At 37.8% G+C, this 26548-nt stretch overlaps 1 protein-coding gene across 1 annotated transcript in view; it reads left to right on the top strand.

The window, feature by feature from the left end:
• echs1 (enoyl CoA hydratase, short chain, 1, mitochondrial) overlaps positions 1 to 24463 on the top strand; it is a 34358-nt gene extending 9895 nt beyond the window's left edge. The window contains exons 3-8 of the mRNA XM_028795601.2: positions 1303 to 1430; positions 8508 to 8607; positions 11571 to 11675; positions 22333 to 22452; positions 24005 to 24072; positions 24161 to 24463. Coding sequence (XP_028651434.2) covers positions 1303 to 1430; positions 8508 to 8607; positions 11571 to 11675; positions 22333 to 22452; positions 24005 to 24072; positions 24161 to 24226 — 587 coding nt within the window. The 3' untranslated portion in view covers positions 24227 to 24463. The remainder of the gene's footprint in view (positions 1 to 1302; positions 1431 to 8507; positions 8608 to 11570; positions 11676 to 22332; positions 22453 to 24004; positions 24073 to 24160) is intronic.
• The last annotated feature ends 2085 nt before the right edge of the window (positions 24464 to 26548 follow it).

Raw genomic sequence — 26548 nt, 5'->3', positions numbered from 1 at the left:
AAGGGCCCTGCTCTGCTCCCCACTCCTGACGTCATGTTTCCCTCTCCCCTCTGTCCACAGCTTTTTAAGTATGATACTTAATTTTTAGAGTGAAATTATGTTGATGCTGGTTGCAAAATTTGTTTAGGAGAATTTCTGGGATTTGCTTGATGACTGTTACTCGTAGGAGAGCCTTTTTTGGACTTGAGGTAAGTTTATGCAAGCATTATGTGACACTGTATTGTGTATATAATCAGGACTTGGCCAATAATGGCAGAACATGGGGTATATTGGGAAGGTGTACTATTAAAATGATCATGTTCTAAGCTACAATGAGGAAAAATACAGTGGCAAGGTCAAAAGAAAGAATTAGTATGAAACTGTTAAAATGTACAATGAACAGAAACAAGCTGGACATGTTTAAAGAAAAAAGGAGAATGACCTGGAGAGCTTGTACATTTTGGGCATGGAGGGAAGGATACCAAAAGAATAATGAAAAAAAAGTCAATAGGACAGAAATAATAGATGACATTAGAATAAAGTGCCACATCCCTTAAGATTCTCAGATCTGCAGAAACAACAACGAACTAAACTTATGTGAGAAGTGGCAGCCTAAATCTTTGGGTTTTAAACCCAAACCAAATAATGGTTTGTTTCATTTTTATTTTGATTTTGTTCTGAATTTTAGACTTTGTAACATCATTCGTTATAAAACGTACTAAGTTTCAAAAATATTGACAATCGGCATTTATTAGCAATAATAGTCTTTACTTTTACATTGTGGCTTTTACACAAAAAATGTCTAAAAATACACATTTATTTTCCTATTTTATAGAAACTAGAGTTTAATTTCCATATGGGTCACTATTATTGTGAGTTTTGCATGTTTTTCCTGTGTTTACGGAGCTTTTCTCAGGGTTGCCAATTTCTTTTCCTCACATCTAAAGCATAACGTGTCAAGTTAATTGACTCTGTATGACATTGGCAACAGTGCTGTGTAGAAGTGTGGCCTTCCATTCTAGTTTTACTCTTGCCAGAGGTTTTGATTCTGTATAATTTTTGTAATGAAAACAGAAAAAACAAAAAAAAAAATTGCAAGTGTTTATTTTTCCTTGCTTTGTGGATTTCAGTGGCTCCTAGTAATAAATGTGAGCAGGATCTAACATGGATGACAAATTAGGTGATTTATGTAATTTCTATTGTATGTTAACCTGTGGACGTTTACAAATAATTGAAAATACAGTATATTTATTTTTTGTAGTATATCTTTTGTAGCAGAGACTGCATTGGTGTAGTTTTCATATAGCCTTTTTGTATTTCTAGCTGGTGCAGATATTAAAGAGATGCAAAACAGAACATTTCAGGAGTGTTATGGTGGAAACTTCCTTTCTCATTGGAACAGAGTGTCTACTGTAAGGAAGCCTATTATAGCAGCTGTAAATGGATTTGCCGTAAGTTAATTTTTGAAATATGAAATACCGTATTTGAAATATATTTTTCTTATATAGTAATAAGTACAGGTTGTTGATTGCTCTTTATGTATAACACAGCTTGTACTTCATAGTACTGCCTTTTACACTTGCTTCTGATTTGCCTATTTTATCTTTAATTCTATTGTTTGGGCTAAAAGAGCAAAGTTGTTATGCATTAGAGAACACCATGTCTCATGGAATAATAATTGAACTGTTAGGATGTATTGTATGGTTTTATGGTTTGTTGGCATGATGAGAATTGCTTACGAATTTGTAAAGCAAACTTTGTCAGGTTAATCTGCTACCTAAAAGCAGTTGTAAAAGCCATCCCTGCTAGTCTTGTGACCTGAGGTTAGAATAAGGTTGTTGTCCTTCTTGCTTTTTGCAAAAGGTAACCTAATGTCAGGAAGGCACTTAGCTCTAACAATCTCTGCTCCAGTACCCTCTAGATAATGAGATGCAGAAATGAGAGTTCCAGAAGAGCCGCTAGACATGCCCACATATCAAAATCAAACAGATAGTTAGGAGTTCTAGCTAAATCACAGGCAGGGGGAGCCCGATTTATGATGATCCCAGACCTAATACACTAAGAGATGCGATATTTTTCTTAAATTGAAACCTTTGCTACTTTAAAGTGGATGTTTTCTGTAAATTTTAAAGCTTCTTCAGAAAGGGACCCAGGTAACCACAAGCTCCATTATAAAAATGTAAGAGCGGGGCTGTTTTTTTTAATATGCTTTACAACTTTAGAATGCAATTTTATGTCATATTAAGATATAATATGGTTGTGAAGAAATAACTTCAACTTGAAAAATACCAAACTTGTCCTTTAAGCCTGCAGGGATGATCTTTATATGTTGTTCTTATTTAGTCATTCTTTTCTTCAGTTAGTAGACTAGTATTTTGTGCATGTTATTGTAAATTATTTTAATCTTATGTTTTTTTGAAAATGGTTGTGATATTCTATAGTCTTCTGTAATCTTTGGTGGGTGCAGCATTGTATTGTCACAGTAGACGTGACATTATGAGTCAGTATATGGTACCATAGCAGACATTTCACATTGTTCCTTTTGTAAAATGAGACCTTAAAATATAATGGGAAAGTCCTTCTGAATTAAATTAAACAGCTATGGGGGTTCATATATCAATGAAATTTATATAATCCCTTTAACTAGAACATAACCTTAAGATAAGTCCCTTTAAGCAAAGTACTGTACTTTAAAATTTGTACATATTTTTGATTCTCTGCCCAGTCACTATCTGTGTGGGAGCTGAATATTCTCAGCGTGTCCCCCCCCCCCCCAGTAATTTCTCCATGTACTCCTGTTTCCTCCTACATCCCAAAGATGTTAAGTTAGGTTGATAGATTATTCTAAATTGGCCCTGTTTGAGTTAAGTATTTTTATGTTGTGTAATTTACCTAATGTTGTCAACCCATCTATTCCATAAGAGAATGTCAATCTAAGACTAATCTTTCCCCCCCCCCCCCCCAACCCCAAAAATATATATTTTTTTAATCTTTGCATCTTGCCATCTGAATATTTGTTAGGGAGTGTTGGAGAATAAAAAAAATAACTTTAATATGCTGTTTGTACACGTGGTATAAGTAATTATGTTGTGATCTTTTCAAAATTGCATGGAATTTTAGTAATAATTTAACATATTGTAGCACTGTGTGATGCTTGCCAGTGTCGACGTAATTCATTGCTGCATCACTCTTAAGTAGCTTGCTGCCCTTAGAGGGACATTTCACTAGTAGGAAATTGTATGACTGTGGAAGACTTGCAATATGCATAGGCTCCCTGTGGTTGGCACTGGGGGCAGTTTGAGACTCTTAGCTGGTGCTATCCCCCGGGTAACACAACTTATCAAGGCTATAATTGCATTGCCATCTTTTTAAAATTCCTTGTCCCAGCAGTCATTTCCAAGTCTCTGTAGCCACACGTACACTCTTGGAAATGCAGGGCCAGTCTGCTCTTTCACTGCAGTTGTGCAGTTTGTGACAAAGACACATCAGAAAGGATGTTAAGCATTGTGCTGTTGTGTTGTGCAGCAGAGATGTTGAGTCTGGAGCTGTCATGTGGTACAGCATTGGTGTTTAATGCGGCAGTGATCTGTCCATTACATGTGGGAAGAGGAGCTTCTTTGTATGGATCTGCTGATGTTGCAGTCTCTTGGAAGTCTTACTTTCAAAACTGACACTGCAACCAGCATTCTAGGTTGTGGATCTCAGATTCAAAACTCTCCCTTCTCTGCAGCTCTGTACTGCCTACATAATCTGCCTAATCCCCTGTTTGTGCAATTCCACTGCCATCTCCGCCTTACACTGCTGCAACTCTTCAGAACCGAGAAAGTTTATTTTTGGTCTCCTTGGCATTTGGTACTTTGTTGAGTCAGACTAAGTTTTCTACTTATCCCATTTCTCTGAAACCATGGTTCACGCTCTTTTAGTTAGCTTGCTGGCCTTATATACATGGCTCGCTTTAGTTGCACAAGTTGAAAATCATACAGCCGTGGAAAGCTTGCCATTTTTATAGGCTCCATTGTAGCAGATACTGAAACTTCTCATTTGAATATGTAATGTTTGGTCATGCTGTTACTGAAGCCATCCCCAGGCTGACACATCTTGTCAGTGCTGCTATAATATTTTACTGGCACTATTGCACTTGAAATCGGCTTTGACACTTTAGTTCCGTATATTGAACATTTTATTTTTTTGAAATAGACCAAATATTTGTATGACCAACTACTGTGACACCTGCTGCAAACATGAAGCAGTAACATGTCCAAGAACACAATGATAACTATTTAAAGGGTCAGTATACCAGCTATTGATAACAAGTAGAAGTGTATGCTGATGAAATACATTGTATATACTGCAAAGTCTGCCAAGATTTCCTTTACAGTAAGACCAGTGTTGCTAGAGATTTCATAAAAGGGCAGTGAAAACGTAAAAAATACATTGATGATTGACATATGATGAATGGGTTTAATTAGGTAGCAAACAGACCGGCTACAACGTTACATTTACAAACAGGTCTGATTCTTTTGTCAGTAGTTTTGAAATTATGGTCCACAAGATGACAGTCATTGTATCAGGGCAAAGTTAACTTTTAAATAAATACCTCAACATGTAACAGACTGACCTATCAGAACAATTTAAAACAGCCAGGATGTTGCCCATCATGTTTACTACTAACATAATACATGTTACTTTCTGATCACTTGTTATTGCCCCCACTCTCTTTCTTTTCCTCAACACTTTTCCAAACTCTGTCCCTGTCAGTTGAGAGTTCATGGGTCACCACATGAATCTCTATAAATTTCCATTGAAGTCAGTCTACAGAGAGCATATCTCTTGCCATTGTAATTCTTTAGTTCCATTTAGTTGGTGACGTGGGCCTAGTGTTGGAAATTGAGAACAAAGCAGTTCAATTTTGCTTAAATGTATGGATCAAGTGCATTATCTTTGCCAATTTCTGCTATTAATTCTTAGTTTTTATTTTTCAATTACTTTTGTTGTTTTGGGTACTTGGGTCTGTTTGTGTTACAACATAATGAGAAGTTAGACAAGAGTGCCTCAAGGTATAAACAGAAGAGATCTTAAGTATGGATGTGTTTTAATAAAAATGTAGAAAAGCACACTAGTTGTAGGATATGTTAAGCCTTTTAACATGATTGGGAGATACTATGTCTAATGTTATTAAACACCCTTACACATTATGTTAATTTGTGTGCACCATTTTCAGCAGTACCCAATGCTGCTTGCTATGGAAGAAAGGAGAGTAAAAATGCAGATAGTTTGCCACTAATTAAATAAGTGACAGAGTGATTGTTGTAATACAACAAATAGTGATGAAAGCAATGGGTATATTTATTCCCAACTGTCTTTTAAAGCCCTGTTGGGATAGCAGTCTAAGGCTTTCATGGGGAAGTGCGGTAATGCAAAAGTATCTGTTTTTTTTTTTTTTTTGGTCTCCTATAATTCAATAATATTAATGAGTTGCTACTCCTTTTCTTTGTCTGTAAAGATTAACACATCTTTTAACTTCTGCTATGTAAAATAAACAACAGGTTAAATCAATCCAGTGCAAACTGAAATGCTGGCAAATAGTCATTTCCGGGCGGCATGGTGGCGCAGTGGAAGCGCTGCTGCCTCGCAGTAAGGAGACCTGGGTTTGCTTCCCGGGTCCTCCCTGCATGGAGTTTGCATGTTCTCCCCATGTCCGCGTGGGTTTCCTCCGGGTGCTCTGGTTTCCTCCCACAACAACAACGTTTATTTATATAGCACATTTTCATACAAATAATGTAGCTCAAAGTCCTTTACATAATGAAGAAAAGAGAAATAGAAGACAAAGTAAGAATTAGAATAAGAAAACACTAATTAACATAGAATTAAGAGTAAGGTTTGATGGCCAGGGAGGACAGAAAAAACAAAACAAAAAAAAAACTCCAGACGGCTGGAGAGAAAAAAATAAAATCTGTAGGGGTTCCAGGCCATGAGACCACCCAGCCCCCTCTGGGCATTCTACCTAACATAAATGAAACCATCCACTTTGTATTTAGGGTTCTCATGGAAGGACTTGATGATGATGGTCATGTAGACCTCTGGCTTCCAATCCATCAATACAGGAACATCACGGTGCTTTGATTAGGTGGCGGTGGCGCAGGTCGCCACCATAGAAAACCGGGACACAGTCCAAAGACATGCAGGTTAGGTGCATTGGCGATCTTAAATTGTCCCTAGTGTGTGCTTAGTGTATGTGTGTGTTTGCCCTGCGGTGAGCTAGCACCCTGCCCAGGATTTGTTCCTGTTTTGCGCCCTGAGTTGGCTGAGATTGGCTCCAGCAGACCTCAGTGACCCTGTGTTAGGATATAGCAGATTGGATAATGACTGACTGACAGTCATTTCCCATGAGAAAGAATTTTTTTTAATCAGTATTTTCTCATGTTTCCAAACCTTTTTAGTCATGACAGCAGACTCCTACATGGAGTAGACACTCTCTTCTCTGTAATTTATACAGTAATTTCAGATTCCATATTGGTTATGAATATTATAATTTATAATTTACCTGGCCTGTGATAATGATTGTTTTATGGATATTTTCCCTGAACATTTATTGCATCTGTGTACAGCTTAAAATGATTGTTACAAACGGATCTCTGTAATACTTAACTGCATATGCATGTTTCAGCCAGAATGAAGTGCACAAGCAGTATACAAAAATATGAGATCCATTGGTGTACTCTGTTGGTTATGCATTAATGCAATTTTCAAACTTAATACATCTAATTCATACATAGATGTCTCCATCTGACTTTGCCCTAAGGCAGGTGTAGCTAGTTTTGTAGGTTTTATTTAATGCTTTGAAATGTTGACTTGGTGTAAAGTTGATGTACTTCATATACTCAAGTAACTGGTAAGAGGACTGTTAAGAAATTAAACCAGTAATTGGGAGTTGTTAAAGTAGCAATATTGTTAAATTTTTCTATTTCCAGTTTGCCTTTTCCACTCCCATCTCATGGCAGAGGGCTTATAATTGATCAGTGGTTGAAATTACGAATTGAAATGCAAGTCCTGCAAACATTAGATTAGAATTTAGTACTTTTCACAATTTTCATTGAAACATGTTTTCTTTTGCATAAATCAAAGTATTGTTTATTTTTATATTTTTAATACAAAAAGGAAATTGAATATATGCATTTCTTAATTTAAAAAAATTCTGCTAGTAATGATAATGAGTCACTTTCAGTATTCCAATTAGGTAAAATGTGCTTTTGTGTGTGCGTATATATATATATATATATATATATATATATATATATATATATATATTATATATATATATATACACACACACACACATCCATCCATCCATTTTTTCAACCCGCTGAATCCGAACACAGGGTCACGGGGGTTTTGCTGGAGCCTATCCCAGCCAACACAGGGCACAAGGCAGGAACCAATCCCGGGCAGGGTGCCCAACCCACCGCAGGACACACACAAACACACCCACACACCAAGCACACACTAGGGCCAATTTAGAATTGCCAATCCACCTAACCAGCATGTATTTGGACTGTGGGAGGAAACCAGAGTGCCCGGAGGAAACCCGCGCAGACACGGGGAGAACATGCAAACTCCACGCAGGGAGGACCCGGGAAGCGAACCCAGGTCTCCCAACTGCGAGGCAACAGCGCTACCCACTGCGCCACCGTGCCGCCCATATATATATACATATATATAAAATAATTTATATTGTGGAACCCAGCCGGGACGCCCAAGAGGACCGGAGGAGGGCTCACGCCTCCTCCAACGAGGGGGTGACCGCCCTGGTTGCTGTGGGGACCACGGGTACAGAGCTTTGAAGCTCAACCCTGTAGGGGCCCGTGGTCACCGCCAGGGGGCACCCCAATGCCTGGAGAGCCCTGGACCTCAGCACTTCCGCCACACCAGGATGTGCTGGGGGAAGAGGAGCAGGGACACCCGGAGTGCTTCCGGGGATGCAGCCGGCACTTCCACCACACTGGGGTGTGTCGGTGGAAGATTGCCAGAGCACACCTGGAGCACATCCGGGGGACAATAATAGGGGCCGTCTCCCTTCATTCAGGGCTGGAGTCGGGTGGAAGAAGATGAGGTCTGGGAGAGGAAAGAGGTGGCCTGAAGAGAGGAAAGGCAGTGTGTGTTGGCTTGGACTTGTGGGGTGATTGGTGCTGCGGCACTGGGTTGTGCACTTTAATATTTGTGAATAAACGTGTGCGGGGACTTTAAAACGATGTCCGTCTGTCTGTGTCCGGGCTGCTTCCCACAATATATATATATAATTTTTTTTTTTTTTTTTTTTTTTAATGTACCTTTTTGTTTATAGACATCAGAAACTAAACTTCCTTGTCTTATACTCTGTGATATTTTTATCATAGATTTCATTATTTCTTTAGTCATTTTCATAGTAGATGAATCTTCAGGATCTCTAGTAAAAGTTTCTGTCAGTTTTCTATTTACAGTATTATTTTGTTTAAATTGCTAGATGCCTAATGGTACGTTTTCACTTGTAGCTTGGTGGTGGCTGTGAGTTGGCTATGATGTGTGATATTATTTATGCTGGAGAGAAGGCACAGTTTGGACAACCTGAAATTCTTCTTGGGACAGTTCCAGGTAAGTGACTTTACAGTTTACTGGTGCATTTTGTGCTTTGACCTTTAATTTCACTTGCTTATTTTGCAAGTTAGATTAAGCTTTATTTTGTTCATGATATATTGAAGCTGCGACTAGTTTAGTGTAAGAATTGCATTTTGTTTGTTTGTTTTGTTTTAGTTGCATGGATAAAAAGTAGTCTTTCTTTAATAATCTGGATTTTTGTTGCTATTTTTAAAAATAAAAATACTAACAATTTTCAGTTTTTTTAGGACAAAGCAAATAAAGATGTCTAAATGCAGCATTTTTGCAGTAATTAAAACATACCTTACAAGTGTCGAGCACTCCTTAAATAACATAATATATAAACAGCCCATTTAGACTTGCCAAAATGCTGATAAATTAGTAAAGGACACATTGTTGATTACTTTTATGCTCACAAGCTATGATTTTGGGCATTTATTTTCCAAGTTTGCCTTTAGCCAGAAATGGGAATTTTTGTTTCTTCTCCTCATATGGCCTACTACCTTCATTTTGTGAAATGTGGTTTCATTATTTATGAATATGTATTCTTATAAAGGAACCAAAGCCCGGCTTGCAGTTATCTAAATCACCCTGCTTTTAATGGTCTGCAAAATAACATTGTCAAATGAAAATAACATTTGTTAAATTAAACTTGACTAAATCTCCACTAATACAAGGTGAAGTCTTCTATCAGCAATCTGCTTCACACACTCCTGTTGGAGTGCATGTGAGCTGTGAGTCACTTTCATATCAACTGATAACCACAGACTGCTTTCTGCTTTATTTGGTATAATTTGTTGGTACTTAGGGAAGCAAATTTTGATCACATTTTATAATCTTATTAATAACTATTAATTGTTAAAAGGAAGACATTACATAATAGCAGAGAAAATAATTAATGGATACATTGCACCAGAAAATTTTATTTATGCGTTACTAGCCGTCTCCTGCGGCTTCGTCCACATTGAAGTAAAACAGGACAGCGAGGAGGGCTCCCTACTCCTGATGTCACGCTTTCCCTTGCCCTCGGCCCACAGCCACTGTCTCGGATTGGTGCGAATATATCGCTTCTGCAAGCGAACTATGATTCTTAGCACGATGAGAGAAGTCGCAAAATCAACTGGAATGTTCAAGCAAATTCTAGAAAAAAACCTGATCTAAATCCATTAAGTAGTTCTCTCGTTCACTAGCTTAAACGGATGTAAGATACGCCCCGACGCTGGCATGTGAGTGAGGAATAACTTTTTGCCACAATTAAACTACATATTTTAATGCACCAGTTCCTTTAGAATAAAATATTCTACTGAGTCTCAGTTCAAAGGGGTGAGTGAACTACCACCCGCAAAGATTTATGCATCACCCTTATCACGAATAACTATTTTCCATAGCTTTTAGGCACTGCTGTCACCTGTATGTTTCACTGGAAAATTTGTGTCAGTAGTACCCTCCAGTTTCACTAGTAAATATTGACACTTTTGTGTCACCTTTGTATCAACAAATTTGAGGGATTTTATAGGGAGATTTCAATGTATGGGTTTTAGAGAATAATATGATCATCATCGAGTACCAGATTTATCTGACCATGCACACGATATTTCACTGACTCCTTTTATTCAGTGCTTGAAAAACAAACACTGCATAAAATCTGCCAAGGTATAGCAGAAAACTGTCCCTTAAAAAAATTCTTTCCTACTCTGCTTCAGAAACATATTTGATTGCAGGATAGCAGAGAATGGTGAGTGTTTAGCAACACCCATGTAGTATCAAGCCATGGCAAGAGGGCAAATTTTTGAGTTTGTCTAATCGATTGTTTTTAAATATTAATCCAATTCCAAATGTTAACAATGTTTGTTTTTCTCTAGCTTAAAGTCTACTCTTACAGTAAACATTCTCTCTCTCTCTTTCTAAAACATTTGGCAAACAAAGGCGTAATAAGTTACCTTTGACTAGTTATTATACTCTCAGTTTTGTTTTTATTAATCTTTTTATGTATCATCTAAGTATCAAAGAAATACCTTTTACTTACTAAACCACTTTGCTAAGTTCAGAATTTCTTTCCATTTTTGCTTAGGATTTTGGTCTAGTTCAACCAAATCTGTTATTAAATAAAACAGAAACACAGGGAAAAAATTCACAGGTCAAAAACTAAAAAACATTTTTGTGCAACCAAAGCTATACACAGTTATGCTGTATATTAACTACAAAATTGAATTCCATCAAAAAACAGTCAATTATCAATGTTGGTGCTCACCTGTTTTAACCTACAGTATGCTGATGATTAAATAGGTATTGAACTAAAAAGATAAATATGCATTGTTTAAGTTATCAAGGGAACTATCCGACCTAAGCCCAAGAACAATATCTTTGCATCTGCAGTATTTTTACTGTAATAAGACAAATCTCTCTCCAACAGAGATTAAGAACTGACACCTGCAATGCCATAAGTGCAAAATTATACACAGTAAATGAGCATCCAAATTTTTTAGTAATTAGCCTAATGGCACCTTTGCCAGAAGGTTTTACAGTAGTAAATAGCTTATGAATCACCATGTTAGGGCTTTACAATCCATAATACACAAGGTTTAAAATGATTTTTGAAATCGGACACTTTAGGTATTGTCTGTTGTATGTGTATGGTCTGAAAGAAGTAGTGTGTGTCTTTTCAAGATTCTAGTTGCACAGCATATTTTACTGTGTATTGATTTGTATTAAACAAATTTACTCAATTATTTACAAAGTAAAAGTAAATTATCTATTACTTTAGTTTGAAGTATATTGGCATATACAGTACTGATAACACTTTTTGAAAGTAGCATCATTTTTTTTAACAAATAAGCCTGTACTTACTGTTCAAAAGTCATTGACTTTATTTTTACTATTTTGAGCATGTGATTACACAGATTGTTAATTACTGCTTAACAGTTTCCTGCATTTTAACAGGACTGGTTATGTGTTTATAGGTGCAGGAGGAACTCAGAGGCTGACAAGAGCTGTGGGCAAATCACTGGCCATGGAAATGGTTCTTACTGGGGACAGGATATCTGCCAAAGAAGCCAAAGAATCTGGTATAGCTTTTGCTACATAAAAGATGTGTTAGTAATTCTATTATCAGTTATTTTGAGAATATAATGTCTTAGTGTCATGTTTGGTACTTTCATCACCCCCTCCCTACCCCACCCAATTTCATTATATGAAATTGTCAGTGTTTATTCAAAGTGAACAGTTAATCTCCAAATAATATCTGCAAATAAATTGTTAGTTTTATTATATGGAGAGTGTAAGTTTCAGAGTGTGACCAAGTAACATGGTTTTTGGGATCTTTTTAGCTTGCTTTGCAGTAATTTAGCCTTTCACAAGATGAAGTACGCAGTTTTTGTCTATGTCTACTTTTGAACATTTGTGACTACAGGCTGTTTTCAGAAGCAAAGACTAATATCACCATTTGCTATGTTACAATTAAGTTACAAAAGAATCAAATTTAAATGCATTGTATGATTAACAAAATAATTACCATTTTGTTAATAGACCATAATCACTTTTATTATAAAAGTTTAAAAAAACAAAACCTGTAGTGTTAGCTAATTATGGTATCCACCAAATCTGCCTAAACCTGTAGCCATTAGAATGTGAAAATTCTCTTCACAGCAATCCGCTTATATGCATTTAAGCTTTTAAATGTAATTCACTTAGCTTGGTAAAGTTAAATAGACCTACAGGTATTTGTGTTAAATCACCTTTTTGGTCAATGGTCTTCATATTACCTTATATGCAAAGACATTTTCCAATGGAAAATGATGGACGCACACTCTGAGTGAGAGTAAAGCCCAGTAACGGGCATGCTTATTTAAAAATGAGTGCTCCAGGGACTGTTCCTGTCTTGCACACTGTGCTTGCTGGGTTAGGCTCCATCCTCCCCACAACACTGCTCAGGGTCAAATGGGTTTAGAAAATGTATGGATGGGTGATCCACAACTGTACTTTTAGGTGAATCACCCTCCCGCTGTTACTCCAACAAAAAAAAAAAACCTTGTAAAGTTACAGTTTACTGAAACTAACCACAGCTATTCTTGCACAATTTCTGCAGTCAATGTTCACTCATCCACTGTCCCGATTGTTTTCCATTGTGCAATGCTGTGTCTCTTTCTGTGATCTCCTATGATCATCTGCATGGCTCTGTTTAAACATTGCCCCAGGAGTTTCCACCTGCCTCCTTGAACTTTCCTGAACTTGTCAAATGTAATGGTAATGTTCCAGGGGTTCGTGGAATACAAAGCTCAGCATACCTGTATGACCGGTTGGTGTCACTCATCAGTCCAGCCTTGTCTATCTTCATGGCAATATGCTGGCTACTAAAGCACAGTTTACACCCATGACCACATGTAATTTGATATTGTCTGTGATTCATGTACAGTTTTCATGCCATCCACACTTGTGTCAATAATCTTTATGTGCATGCCAATTTGCATGAATGCAGCCTACTTTAACATTATCTTATGTGGCGTCATGGGGGAATGTATATGCATATTACCTCATGCTTTGTAAAGATGGGGGCAAAATTCAAGAAATGCTTGATTTGACATACAGTAGACCCCTGCGAAGTTGTGGTTCTGAGTTTGCGGCCTCAGGTTCTAAGGAAAAATCCGTGAATGACTATCTAATAATTGTTAGTGGAAACCACAAATATCCTCTGCAATTTTTATGGCTTTTTTTGTGGTAATACTGTACTGTAGAGAGAACAGGATGCAACTGTAGAGGAAAACGTGGCTTGGGATGGTGAAAGTAGCCAATAGAATTTGAAACTACAACTCCCAGCAGTCCCTGCAGTGGCTCTGATTGGTTTTCTGCTGAGGATGCTGGGGCTGTTGGGGTCAAAGGGTGTCAACGCGGCTTTTAAAAAGAGGGCCGGTGACCAAAATCAAAAAAAAAAGATTTTTGTAATTTGTGTTTCAAGTTCATGTCTGTCTGCCTTCTGTTGGGTTACCTGTACTTGTTCGTTTTGTCCTGGATCGTTTCATGGTTGGCGTCTGGATTGTCTGCCGTCTTTCTGTGTACATGAGGACTGTAAGTGGATTCATGGCCATCCTGCAAAGAAAGGAGTGCTCCTGAACCCGCCCACTCGTCTTCACCATTTCAGGAACTAGCGGTAGGACTATCTTTACATTCCCATTCAATATACGGATCTGTGGACTATCTATTTTCATCATTACATTTCATCTGTTGCCATTTTTCATTAACGTTTTTCATGATTTACTGTGTGTTTTGTTTGTGCTTTGTTGTATTTAATGTGTAATTGCCTTAAGGGGAACAGAGGTGGTATCGTTGTTTTCATTTATTTCATTTGTTTTCATTACATTCTTTATTTGCTGTTTGATTACCGGTTTGCTTTGTTTTTGTCTGTTTGTGAGTGCGTGCGGGTCGGGCCAAGGCTGGGTGCGTCCCTGGAATCTCCACCATAAAAATAAACAAATCACCATGGATAGTGTGAATCTTAGCGGCACTGGACTGCTACAGCGTTCCTTTCTCCTTGCTGCTGATTGACTGTAATGCATCTCCAGCTGAGTGTTCTTGTGTTTTCTGTTTTGTTCCTCTTAAACCACCACAACCGGCTATAGTCATTTCCCAGTGCCATTTGCAAGCACACAGGAGGTGATCAGTCAGTGCCGTACATTCGTTGAGTAGCCAGCTTATGACCACTGCCAGCCCCTTGTGAGCAGGGGGGCTGAACGCACCCCTAGAAGACACGGACGCTCCTCAAAAAAACCCTCTTAAAAAACGCTGATAGACTACCTTCACATTGCTCCCTTACTTGCTGGGCTTACTTGCGGCTGCTCTGTTGCGTGATATGCTTTTCGCGTGACGCTACGCTTACTTAAAAGCCTGAACAGCACCTGTCCTTTTTGGCTGATTGCTTTGTTTCTCTCTCTCCTCCCCCAGACATTCCCTGCTCCTGTTGGGGGTCCTGCTCCCGTTGTGCTCCCTTAAGATGTTTGTCTATTCTTTAATCGAGAACTAACTGCATACTGAGCTCGTTTTACTTCTGAAAGAGACATGTTTGTTTGAAGTGTTTGAATAAAGGTCCTGTCTCTACAATCTCCTGTGTTTCTGTGCAGTTCTGTGACCCAAGCGTGACACCCTGCACGTATATGATATACATACATATACATAAATAATACATTTTGACATCAACAAACATTTTTAAGAGTTATGACAGTAGCCATATGAGGTCAACTCAACTGTGGTTATTATGTTCATATGGTGGTTACTTCAGAGTAAGTACGCAACAAAATAGTTGAATGAAACTGCAGAGCCTTCTTTAGTACGCTTGCCTTTTTGTCGCGTCTTTATTGTACCATGTGTAGCACCATAACTTTCAGGTAGTTTTACTGCTGTCCAATAATAGCTGTTTTGCTTGTAAGTCTGTATTTGGTAAATGGTTTAAACCAAGTAGCTATGGAAAATATAACAGTGCGCAAACACAACTGTTTTCGACTCTCAATCATATTTTACCTGGGGAAAAAATCATTCTGCCCAATGAAAAATATGCATGATACACTTATGGGGCATTTATTAATATATGTACTTGCATAAAAGTTTGCAGTGGGAATCTAACCAATCTAACTGGACATTGAGAAAAAGTAACTAACCATCTTCCAATTCAGAACAAAGCAAACGGAATAAGTGTGTGAAAATGTTCAGTCATGTTGGTACAAAAGAACTATCCTTCACCTCTGTTGCTCAACTCACCCTATGGAGATGCCTTGCACCCTCACAAAAAAAAAAAATTAAAAAGAAAAATTCTAATAGTGTAGTGTCATTGGGAGACACATTTCTTTTTGATTTGCATATAGGGCTGCTGGTTCTTTACTCAAGCCTGGAAAACTCCCTAAGTATTTATATATTAGAACAATTGTGGTTTCTAGTAAGGGTGTGAAAATTCAAGAAATCTGGTAATCATTTTACATAAAGAATTGGTAGCATGTAAATGTTTAAATGGAAATTATGGCAACTTAAAATAGGAAGATTTAATGTTTCGTCTTATTTTTGGCGAATTCAACTAAGCACTGGAAGTTCATGTGGATCACATGGTGCCTCTTACATGTCTACTATTACAACACAAAGGTTTGTTCTGTGTTTTATGCTTGTGGGGATGGTTTATTACTTAATGGGAGATGCATATCAGATCAGCAGCATGTGTTCTCTTGCCATCTCGCTTGCGCTCTCTTTGTGTCCATCGATCCGTCTATTTAGTGCATCCACACAGTGGGATAGTTTATCACATGCTGTTGATACTCCCTCTTTTTTGTTTGTTTGTTTTTTTGATCCATTTCAATTCAATGCGCAGATAGAATAATAAAGTAACAAGGAGTTTAAATGGCAGATGGGTTAAACTTTATTCGGTTTTAGATAAGATCTATTTACTTAATGCAGAGCATGACTGCTGTTAGTTTATATGCTCACCTCCCATACAGAAAACTCCCTGTGATGATGCGGGTTCTACTCCATTCTATTCAGTTTCTGGGAGCCCTTGAACCCGACACCGTTGGTAATGTCACGGATGAGCTCTAAGCAGTGAAGCACAAAAATGAAGCAAAGGGATAGTGCAAAAAGTGCAAAGTGCTTTTATTAAAAATCAACAAACAAAGTGTCCCAATTAAATAAAGTGCAATGTATCAAAATAAGTTATTAAATAAGTAATCCATTAAAACAGAGGTGAAATCGTGGAGGTTAAAATCCAGTAGAAAAAAAATCTTTAAAAAAAAAAAAAAAAAAAAACAAGGTTACAACAATGACTAGAAGATGTCTTTTTAAAATCAACCCGGTGCCTTTCTACTGGTGACTCCCCTGCTTCTGCCATCCAGGCTATGCACCAGGGGAGTCACCCTACATGCAGCTGACCTTCTTCTGCTCGACTGGTCTGGTGGACTCCCGATCCCTGGCTTAGTTCAGCCCCTACCAGACCTAGACTTGGCTTCCCCCAACAGCCAGGACGCTCACGCTGGGGATTCTACTCCAAATCTCCGACTCCCGCTGCCTTCGCTGCAGCGAGCCAACCTTCTCCTGGTCACTCCTGCTCCCAAGAAGCGCTGAGCAGGAGCAACCACTACCATTGGCCCTCGGGTGCCGGCCAAACACCCCACTCGGGCTCGCCTCTCCCAGCTGCCTGCATACAGCGCGAGCCTGTGCTTGCTCTCTCTCCTTCTCTCCTGCACCAGCTTTCCTCTACCTGCTTCCAGCCGCCTTCCTCTCCTGCAACTTCCATCTGTTTTTTTCTTCTTTTCCTCCTAGCCGCCTCGTGCTTCTATTTATTATGAGATTGTGGATCAGCTGTGGTAATCGGCAGCTCCCGGGAACAATTACGGATGCAGACGACTCCTCACCTGTGCACATTAACACTAGAATTACCAGAGTCTGTGAAAAAACACGTAGATCCGGCCCACCTTAAATCGCGTCTTAAATCCGTTCACACTTCTCCGCCAGTGTCTTTTGTCCTCTAAATGTGCTGATAAAAGACAAGCTGCCAGCAGCTGGCTATTCCATCCCCCCTCCGACTTAGAACGTGAACGCACTTTTCCCAGCTCATGCCTTGATTGATTATCTTGTAGTGAAGTGGAGTTTTAGAATGGAAATAATAGATCGTTATTTGGAACAAAATAATAGATCGTTATTTGGAACACATGCATTTCATGTGTGTACCGTTTCTACAGTAATCTGTGTAAACGCATTGTTAAAATAGAAAGTTTTTCATATTTTAGTAATAAATGTTACAACATGTAGGCAGAAACTATAGAATGTATAAAGCCCGAGTTCCAAAGATCAAATAAACACTTTCACAAAAGCTTCAAGGATAATACAACAGTTTCTGTGGCGTATCGCGCTAAGATTCGCCTTTCAGAGTGAGTAGCTTTGCTGTGCTTCACAGACATGAGTTCAATTCCCCACTGGGGACAAAGTGTTACTTCTTTTTAACCTCAAACGGACATAAAATTTATTAATTGGTATGCACTGTCAATTAATGAGATCATTATATTTTCATGTGGGATGCTCCTTTTAAAATATTTTTTTTACAATTGAGACTGCAATTAACATGAATAACTGTCCTTATAACTTATTTTTTCAAGATCCATAACACACAGACAGACAGAGCACTGCGTAGTAGAGAGACAGACAGGCAGAGATATACAAACAAACAGGGAAGGCAACATGTTGATCTTTTTTTTCTTTCAGTACATGTGCGTTGTTCCTGCAGCACTGAATAAGCTCATGCGCTCTAACATCACCCCTTCCCCCATCTGACTCTCTAAGTAACAGCACAAGTACAGACACAAACCAATTGCATGTGTGTACTGTATAATATTAACAAAAAGACCAGCTTACTACTGAAAACGGCAAATATAGGAGTGAGTGGGGATCGAACCGGGACTCTTGATTACACTTGGTTTGTGTCTGTACTTGTCTCTCTATTACGCAGTGCTCTGTCTGTCTGTGTGTTATGGATCTTGAAAAAATAAGTTATAAGGACAGTTGTTCATGTTAATTGCAGTCTCAATTGTAAAAAAAAATATTTTAAAAGGAGCATCCCATATGAAAATATAACGATCTCATTAACTGACAGTGCATACCAATTTATAAATTTTATGTCCGTTTGAGATTAAAAAGAAAAAAAGAAGTAACACTTTGTCCCTAGCGGGGAATTGAACTCATGTCTGTGAGGAACAGCAAAGCTACTCACTCTGAAAGGCGAATCTTAGCGCGCTACGCCACGGAAACTGTTGCATTATCCTTGAAGCTTTTGTGAAAGTGTTTATTTGATCTTTGGAACTCGGGCTTTACACATTCTATAGTTTCTGCCTATATTTTGTAACATTTATTACTAAAATATGAAAAAGTTTCTGCTTTAACAATGTGTTTACACAGATTACTGTAGAAACGGTACACACATGAAATGCGTGTGTTCCAAATAACGATCTATTATTTCCATTCTAAAACTCCACTTCACTCCCAGACAATCAATCAAGACATGAGCTGGGAAAAGTGCGTTCACGTTCTAAGTCGGAGGGGGAATGGAATAGCCGGCTGCTGGCAGCTTGTCTTTTATCAGCACATTTAGAGGACAAAAGATGCTGGCGGAGAGGTGTGAACGGATTTAAGAAGCGATTTAAGGTGGGCCGGATCTACGAGTTTTTTCGTAGACTCTGGTAATTCTAGTGTTAAGCGAGGATCGCCTGCATCATGAATTCCCCGGGAACTGATCCGCCACAGTACCACGCCCCCTCTCTAAGCTGCGAAGGCAGCGATTATTTATTTAAAAAGTGGCCTTTTTGTCGTGAGCTGTGGACCCGCTATACCACACTACCATGTAAGGAAGGACTCATAAAGCAGTCATGGGTTTCAGGATACTTACAGACAGAAAGCCACGACTATATCATTGCTCCAGTACAAACAAAGGGAACACTTTAATAATGCACTTATTGCATTATTAAATTCCAATTGTGCACATCATTGAGGAACACAAAATGATTAAGACCATTGTGGATGTGCTCCAGAACCATTTTATCTAGTCTGTGAGAGGTCACTTTATTATTACACTTGATTTGATTCAGTTGTGCAAATGTGATTTATACAATCAAGTGACTTGCAGTTTGACAAGGAAGCATGTTGAAGTGTAGTTTTCTCTGTAAAGCACAATGCTATTAGGGTAAAGGTAGGAGGGTAGAGGGGCTGAAGTACTAAATGTTTTTTTTTTTTTATTTTACAAAGCGGTTTTCAACCTCAGATTGGCTTAAACATTTTAAATGTTTTTTATTCACATCCCTATTTCTACTTGTAGAATATATGAGGCCATTAACAAGTGAAAAGCTTTTTTTTTTCTTCTTCATTAATACATTATGTAATGGATATCTGTTACTTAAGTAATGGGTACATTAAGTAATGAGTGGTTGTGGCCCAACAAGAAGGAAAGGTCAAATAGTGTAAAATGTGAAAAAATTGCTAGTATAATAAAGTGCTTGTTTTATTTTTCTGCCAAGGCTCAGGCTACATCCACAGTACTACAGTATGTTTTCATACAAAAATGGTGCTTTTTAAACAAAAAAGGTCTTGTATATAATAAAAAAAAACAAACAAAACATTGTTCCTCCTACACTAAAACTACTGAAAACCTATGACGTTGCTGTTTGTCCACACTGGTCATGTGAGCATTGGTAGAAACAGGAAGAGGAAGTGTCCTCCTTGAAGGGAAAGTTACGTCACCAGCCATGGGATTAATCGCAAAAGGCGGAGTGGTGGCTCTGAGGCTAGGGATCTGCACTGGCAATCAGAAGGTTGCCGGTTCGAATCCCGTAAATGCCAAAAGGGACTCTGCTCTGTTGGGCCCTTAAGCAAGGCCCTTAACCTGCAATTGCTAAGCGCTTTGAGTAGTGAGAAAAGCGCTATATAAATGCAAAAAATTATTAATTATTATAACTGTAGCAATAGATAAATTGTCTTTTGTGCCTGTATGCAACATTTGTACTGAAGAAAATGCAGTTTAGATTCATACAGGTAAGCAATGCAATAAGTGCCATGAAAAGCAACTCCTTTATGTCTGCTATGTTGGAATATGGTTTTCTTCCAAGTAGGGTGACCAGTATATGATACAGTGCATCCGGAAAGTATTCACAGCGCATCACTTTTTCCACATTTTGTTATGTTACAGCCTTATTCCAAAATGGATTAAATTCATTTTTTTTCTTAGAAGTCTACACACAACACCCCATAATGACAACGTGAAAACCGTTTACTTGAGGTTTTTGCAAATTTATTAAAAATAAAAAAACTGAGAAATCCCATGTACATAAGTATTCACAGCCTTTGCTCAATACTTTGTCGATGTACCTTTGACAGCAATTACAGTCTCAAGTCTTTTTGAATACGATGCCACAAGCTTGGCACACCTATCCTTGGCCAGTTTTGCCCATTCCTCTTTGCAGCACCTCTCAAGCTCCATCAGGTTGGATGGGTAGCGTTGGTGCACAGCCATTTTAAGATCTCTCCAGAGATGTTCAATCGGATTCAAGTCTGGGTTCTGGCTGGGCCACTGAAGGACATTCACAGAGTTGTCCTGAAGCCACTCCTTTGATATCTTGGCTGTGTACTTAAGGTTGTTGTCCTGCTGAAAGAGGAACCATCGCCTCAGTCTGAGGTCAAGAGCGTCTCTGGAGCAGGTTTTCATCCAGGATGTCTCTGTACATTGCTGCAGTCATCTTTCCCTTTATCCTGACTAGTCTCCCAGTCCCTGTCGCTGAAAAACATCCCCACAGCATGATGCTGCCACCACCATGCTTCACTGTAGGGATAGTATTGGCCTGGTGATGAGCGGTGCCTGGTTTCCTCCAAACGTGACGCCTGGCATTCACACCAAAGAGTTCAATCTTTGTCTCATCAGACCAGAGAATTTTCTTTCTCATGGTCTGAGAGTCCTTCAGGTGCCTTTTGGCAAACTCCAGGCAGGCTGCCATGTGCCTTTTACTAAGGACTGGCTTCCGTCTGGCCACTCTACCATACAGGCCTGATTGGTGGATTGCTGCAGAGATGGTTGTCCTTCTGGAAGGTTCTCCTCTATCCACAGAGGACCTCTGGAGCTCTGACAGAGTGACCATTGGGTTCTTGGTCACCTCCCTGACTAAGGCCCTTCTCCCCCGATCACTCAGTTTAGATGGCCGGCCAGCTCTAGGAAGAGTCCTTCTTCCACTTACGGATGATGGAGGACACTGTGTTCATTGGGACCTTCAAAGCAGCAGAAATTTTTCTGTAACCTTCCCCAGATATGTGCATCGAGACAATTCTGTCTCGGAGGTCTACAGAAAATTCCTTTTGACTTCATGCTTGGTTTGTGCTCTGACATGAACTGTCAACTGTGGGACCTTATCTAGACAGGTGTGTGCCTTTCCAAATCATGTCCAATCAACTGAATTTACCACAGGTGGACTCCTGTTAAGCTGCAGAAACATCTCAAGGATGATCAGGGGAAACAGAATGCACCTGAGCTCAATTTTGAGCTTTATGGCAAAGGCTGTGAATACTTATGTACATGTGCTTTCTCAATTTTTTTATTTTTAATAAATGTGCAAAAACCTCAAACTTTTTTCACATTGTCATTATGGGGTGTTGAATGTAGAATTCTGAGGAAAAAATTAATTTAATCCATTTTGGAATAAGGCTGTAGCATAACAAAATGTGGAAAAAGTGATGCACTGTGAATACTTTCCGGATGCACTGTATATTGATATATTGTAATGACCTGGATCCAACCAGGAGAAGGACCTGAGTCTGCATTTTCAAAATTCCATTTTCACCCATCCATCCTGAAATTTTTTCAGAGATATAGTATATGGCTCTTGGAAGTATTTACAGAAGTCTCACTTTTTGACCATTAAAAATGGCGAGGTACTGTAGATAAAAGTCCAAAATACTAATTATCAGTGTTTTTAAATGAAAATGTAGTACTGTGGATGTAGCCTTAAGCAAAGGTTAATCCTATTTTTTATTGACATTACAGCTTAAAAACATCACTAGAATAATAAAATGAAAGAAGACTGCAACAAAATGCTAGCCTTTCAAGTGTGTGGTCCTCTTCTTTTGTGTTTGAATATTGACAGATAAGTGACAGTAATGATAGTTATTTCCTGGGTTTTTATAGTCACCACTTTTGTGTTTTTTGTTTTGTTTTTTGGTCTATCCCAGGCCTTGTAAGTAAAATCTTTCCTGTGGAACAGTTGGTAGAAGAAGCACTCAGATGTGGCGAGAAAATTGCAAACAACTCTAAACTTGTATGTGCAATGGCAAAGGAAGCAGTCAATGCTGGTTAGTGCAATTATAACAACGTCTTGTATTTACACAACAGTTTGACCTGCACAAATGTGTTTTTGGTGAAAGCAGAATTTTTACAGTGTTGCAAAACCAATATAAATCCTTTAAAATGCATGTTTTACTGCATTTTATAATAGCATTAGGCATGTTTCTGTTAACAAAGTGAGCATTCTGCATTGTGCTCTTGGGGATATTAGAACAGATTATCTTTATTGCAGAGCTACATTTGTGGATAACCTATTTAGTGCTGTAACTAAAGTTTTAACCAAAGGCATCCCTTGAAATATCTGTTTGTTAATTTGGCTAATTAGAATGTGAACTGCTTCTGAATTCTAAATTTGTATATGAATTCATTGAAAATTTGCCAGACGGTGCTGACTGTATTGATCCATCAGATTGGAAAGATAATTGTGTCAGGTCTTGAAAACATTATTTCTCTGTGTTAAAAGAAATAGAAAGATGCCACTTACTAATTATAGCTACTGAAAGTGCTTTCTTCTTTTTACTATGATTTTGTTATTTAGAATAATTAACAAAATAACAAAACGGTAAAAAAAAAAAGTATAAAAAAGCACTTTTAGTAAATTAACATTATAAATAGTAAATTCAAGGCAACTTACAACATTTGATATGCAACTGGTTATGTTTCCTTTTTGTTTTTACAAATAGACCTCAGGGATTGAAGTTCAAGACTTAGCCACTATGCCATAATGTATATATAATTTTGTTTCTAATTTTGTATCTACTGGCCTATATTTGATTAGCTACTTTATGATTAAAGAAAACCTCTTAACAGATACAGTAACTTTGTTTTGCATTCAGATAATAAACAAGCTGGTTAAGTGACAAAATCAAGGTCACAGACTGATTATGAGGCAAAGTTTGAACCCTCAAGCTTATGTACTAAGTTTCAAGGATTTAGCCACTCAGCCACAATGCCTGCCAATTAATGCTCATTCTAGGTTTATGTCAGCCATACTTTCCCATTTTATGAAAACATTGTATCAGTTTGAACTACTGTACAAAAATTAAGTTTCCATAGAGCCTATGCCATATTGACCAACCTCCTTCATGATGAAAGGAACCTGTACAAAGTATTCTTAAAATTGGATTAGCAACTATATTACAGAATAAAACAGTATTTGTTTTGTGTAATGAGTGGTCTATATGTAACACCTGAAGCAGCCACAGTAGAAATTTATGAATACCAATCACATAAAGATATTAGAATTAGTGAGATGATTACTGTATTACAAACAGTCCAAAATGTTGATTCCTAAAATTTTGATACTTTATGGAATTCACTTATGATCAAATGATGTAAATAGAAATACTTTACATTAGTCAGCAGTATTGTTTAGTTAGGAAAAACAAAAAGAAATCAAAATGAAACTTTTTGTAGGTTACATTTCATTTTATCTAATATTTGCAATTCATTGATACCATAGGTTTATGTGTAATTTATGAGATTTGTATAGTCTGTAAACCTAACACTGTGTGTGAGTCATTAACCATATTCTTTAAAATAAATTCATTTATATTGCAGCTTTTGAGCTGACACTAACAGAAGGAAGTAGATTTGAAAAGAGAATATTCCATGCAACATTTGCAACAGTAAGTGTGTTTTTATTTATATATATATTCACAGTATTTGTCTTTTGGGGAATACATTTTTGTTTCTTTTGCTTTTTTCCCTCTCTAGGATGATCGAAAAGAGGGGATGACAGCATTTGTAGAAAAGAGAAAAGCCAATTTCAAGGATAATTAAATTAATCAAACACTATCTAAATAGTTTGCATTCAGAATGTTACACTGCCAGCTTTCACTTTTTTGTAGAATGAAGGGATCTTTAACAGCCACTTCAAATAAATTCTTAGAAAAATTTGTAAAACATGATGTTAAAGAAAGCAAATTCTGGTCCATTTAAAGATAACTGCAATGAGCTGCAAATCCATATACACTGTATAATTTGTATTGTAAATAATAAAGCTGTCATTGTAACTTTTTCATTTCAGTGCTTTTTGAGAGGTTGTGTCTTGAGCTCAGACAGAAAGATACAATAGAAAAGTACCGCTTGAGTAAGAACACATTTTTTAACAAATATCTAGTACCTTGAAAAGTTACTTTTTAACCTTAGATTCCTGATTCAATTTACTGCAGTTTTATGCAAGAACAGTTTATCATCTACTGCAGCAAGCCAAAGATAATGAAAATTAACTGATTACAGATGTTTTACACGTTTCTTTGAATAGCAACACCTGCTAAGTAAAATTACTAGATGGCAGCAAAGACTGCAGGACAAACTGAAACTCCTGCATTTCAGACATTCATTTTCCTAACAGCATGAGATTAAATACTGGCCATTGCTGTCTTCTAAAGCACTCTGCAGAAGGTATTTGTGTATTATTGCTGACTCCGATTCTGTCAAGAAAAGTTTTTGAACTATCAGAAAAAGTGACAATTGGAGTGCTGCTGAACTCATGTAGCAATGACAAAATCCTGGTCCATCCAGTCTAGATTCTCACAACATATTGCTGGGATTTATTTACTTTTTAGTTTTTATCCAGGAACACCCCTAGCTTGTGCATATTGTCCCCCAGAGACACAAATAAATGGCAAATCAACTGAATAAACAAGATTGTGTATTAGAAAAGTAAACAAATTCCCAGAATCTTTAAAAAAAAAAAAAAAAAAAAAATTTTTAGTCACCTTTAAAATACTCTTATCAGATGCAATACATTTGTTCCAGTGCTTCTCCCATTCCTGGAAACATTTCCTGTACTCTTCTTTTGTTACCGTGATTTTTTCCACAGTAGCAAACCTTTCCTTTAATCTCGGCTTTAGTTGGAACAAAAAGAAATCACAGGTAGCAACATCTAGCGAATCTGGGGGGTGCAAAGGAACAACAACATTGTTTTTGTTCAAAAACTCTTAAGTGGCAGTGCAGTGAGTGCAGATGCATTGTCATAGTGCCAAGGTGCACCACTTCTCCCGTAGACGCCTCAGTAATTCAGTGTAATTTTGCTGATTAACAGTCGGTGGAAAACAGAATTTTTATGAATAAGTCTATCAATGTTGAACAACATGCTGATCTTGAAAATTGTGCCATGGTGGTGAGTAGAGATAAAATCCTCAAAGTCATCTTTGTGATTGTATGATAAATGCTTGATCAACTCCACGTAATGCCATATGGCATGAACCAGACTATAGGCAGACGGTAATTAGCAACATATATGACAACTACACTCCACTGCACCTCCCATGCTATTGACAGATTATGTATGTCTGTAAATATTTAATATAATAAAAGACAAATGGATGAGTCTGATTCAGATATAGTCCTAGCAATGTTTACAAAATGATACTCCTTAGGAAAACCAGTTCAGTTCTACAGTTTTCAATAGCAATAAAGTTGGTTTTGGAAGAGATGCTGGAGTGGAAGTAATTTTAGATGCCCAGATGAGACATGTTACATCCTATGTTTTTTTTCAGGGAATCCAACAAAGTAAGTAAGAAAAAAAAAACATTTATTCCAGATGAGAAATGGTGAAACAAGGCAGATTCGAATGAAACAGAAGATATTGTGGGATGACAACTCTCACTTTTCCTCCACAACTCCTTTTAAACTTACATGCTCTGTCAGCATCCAATCCGAGGCTGTCTGATGAGGCAGCAGCAAGTCAACTTGGTCAAGTGCTGCAGTCAGCGCTCACTGGCACAGGCAGATCACTGAGTGGCGAATGCCTCAGTGTGCCCAAGTGTTAGTGAGAGCAATATCACGTACAAAATCCTGCAACTGTCATTTGGGAGCCAGCACTTGAGTCCTTCAAAAAAAACTTGTAGTCCTGGAGGAGCTCGTTGATAATTATCAGGAGAGTGCATTTAAAGTCTAGAACCAAACTTTTAAAAATGTTTGTGCAATTTTTATAACACACTTCCATTTCAAACATTTCTTGTGCAGCTATGAGAACTAAAGCACGATACTGGCAGAAAACATAGTGCAGACAGTGTGAATTACCAATGCATGCAATTAGCTGATTTGAATGATATACAAGCTTTAGAATTATTAAGTATAGAGTGTTTATACAAT

The sequence above is a fragment of the Erpetoichthys calabaricus genome, chromosome 2, assembly GCF_900747795.2.
Source record: "Erpetoichthys calabaricus chromosome 2, fErpCal1.3, whole genome shotgun sequence".
In the NCBI taxonomy this organism is placed as follows: Eukaryota; Metazoa; Chordata; class Cladistia; order Polypteriformes; family Polypteridae; genus Erpetoichthys; species Erpetoichthys calabaricus.
The sequence above is the reverse complement of the archived record's forward strand: the minus strand, read 5'-3'. Positions and strand labels throughout refer to the sequence as shown.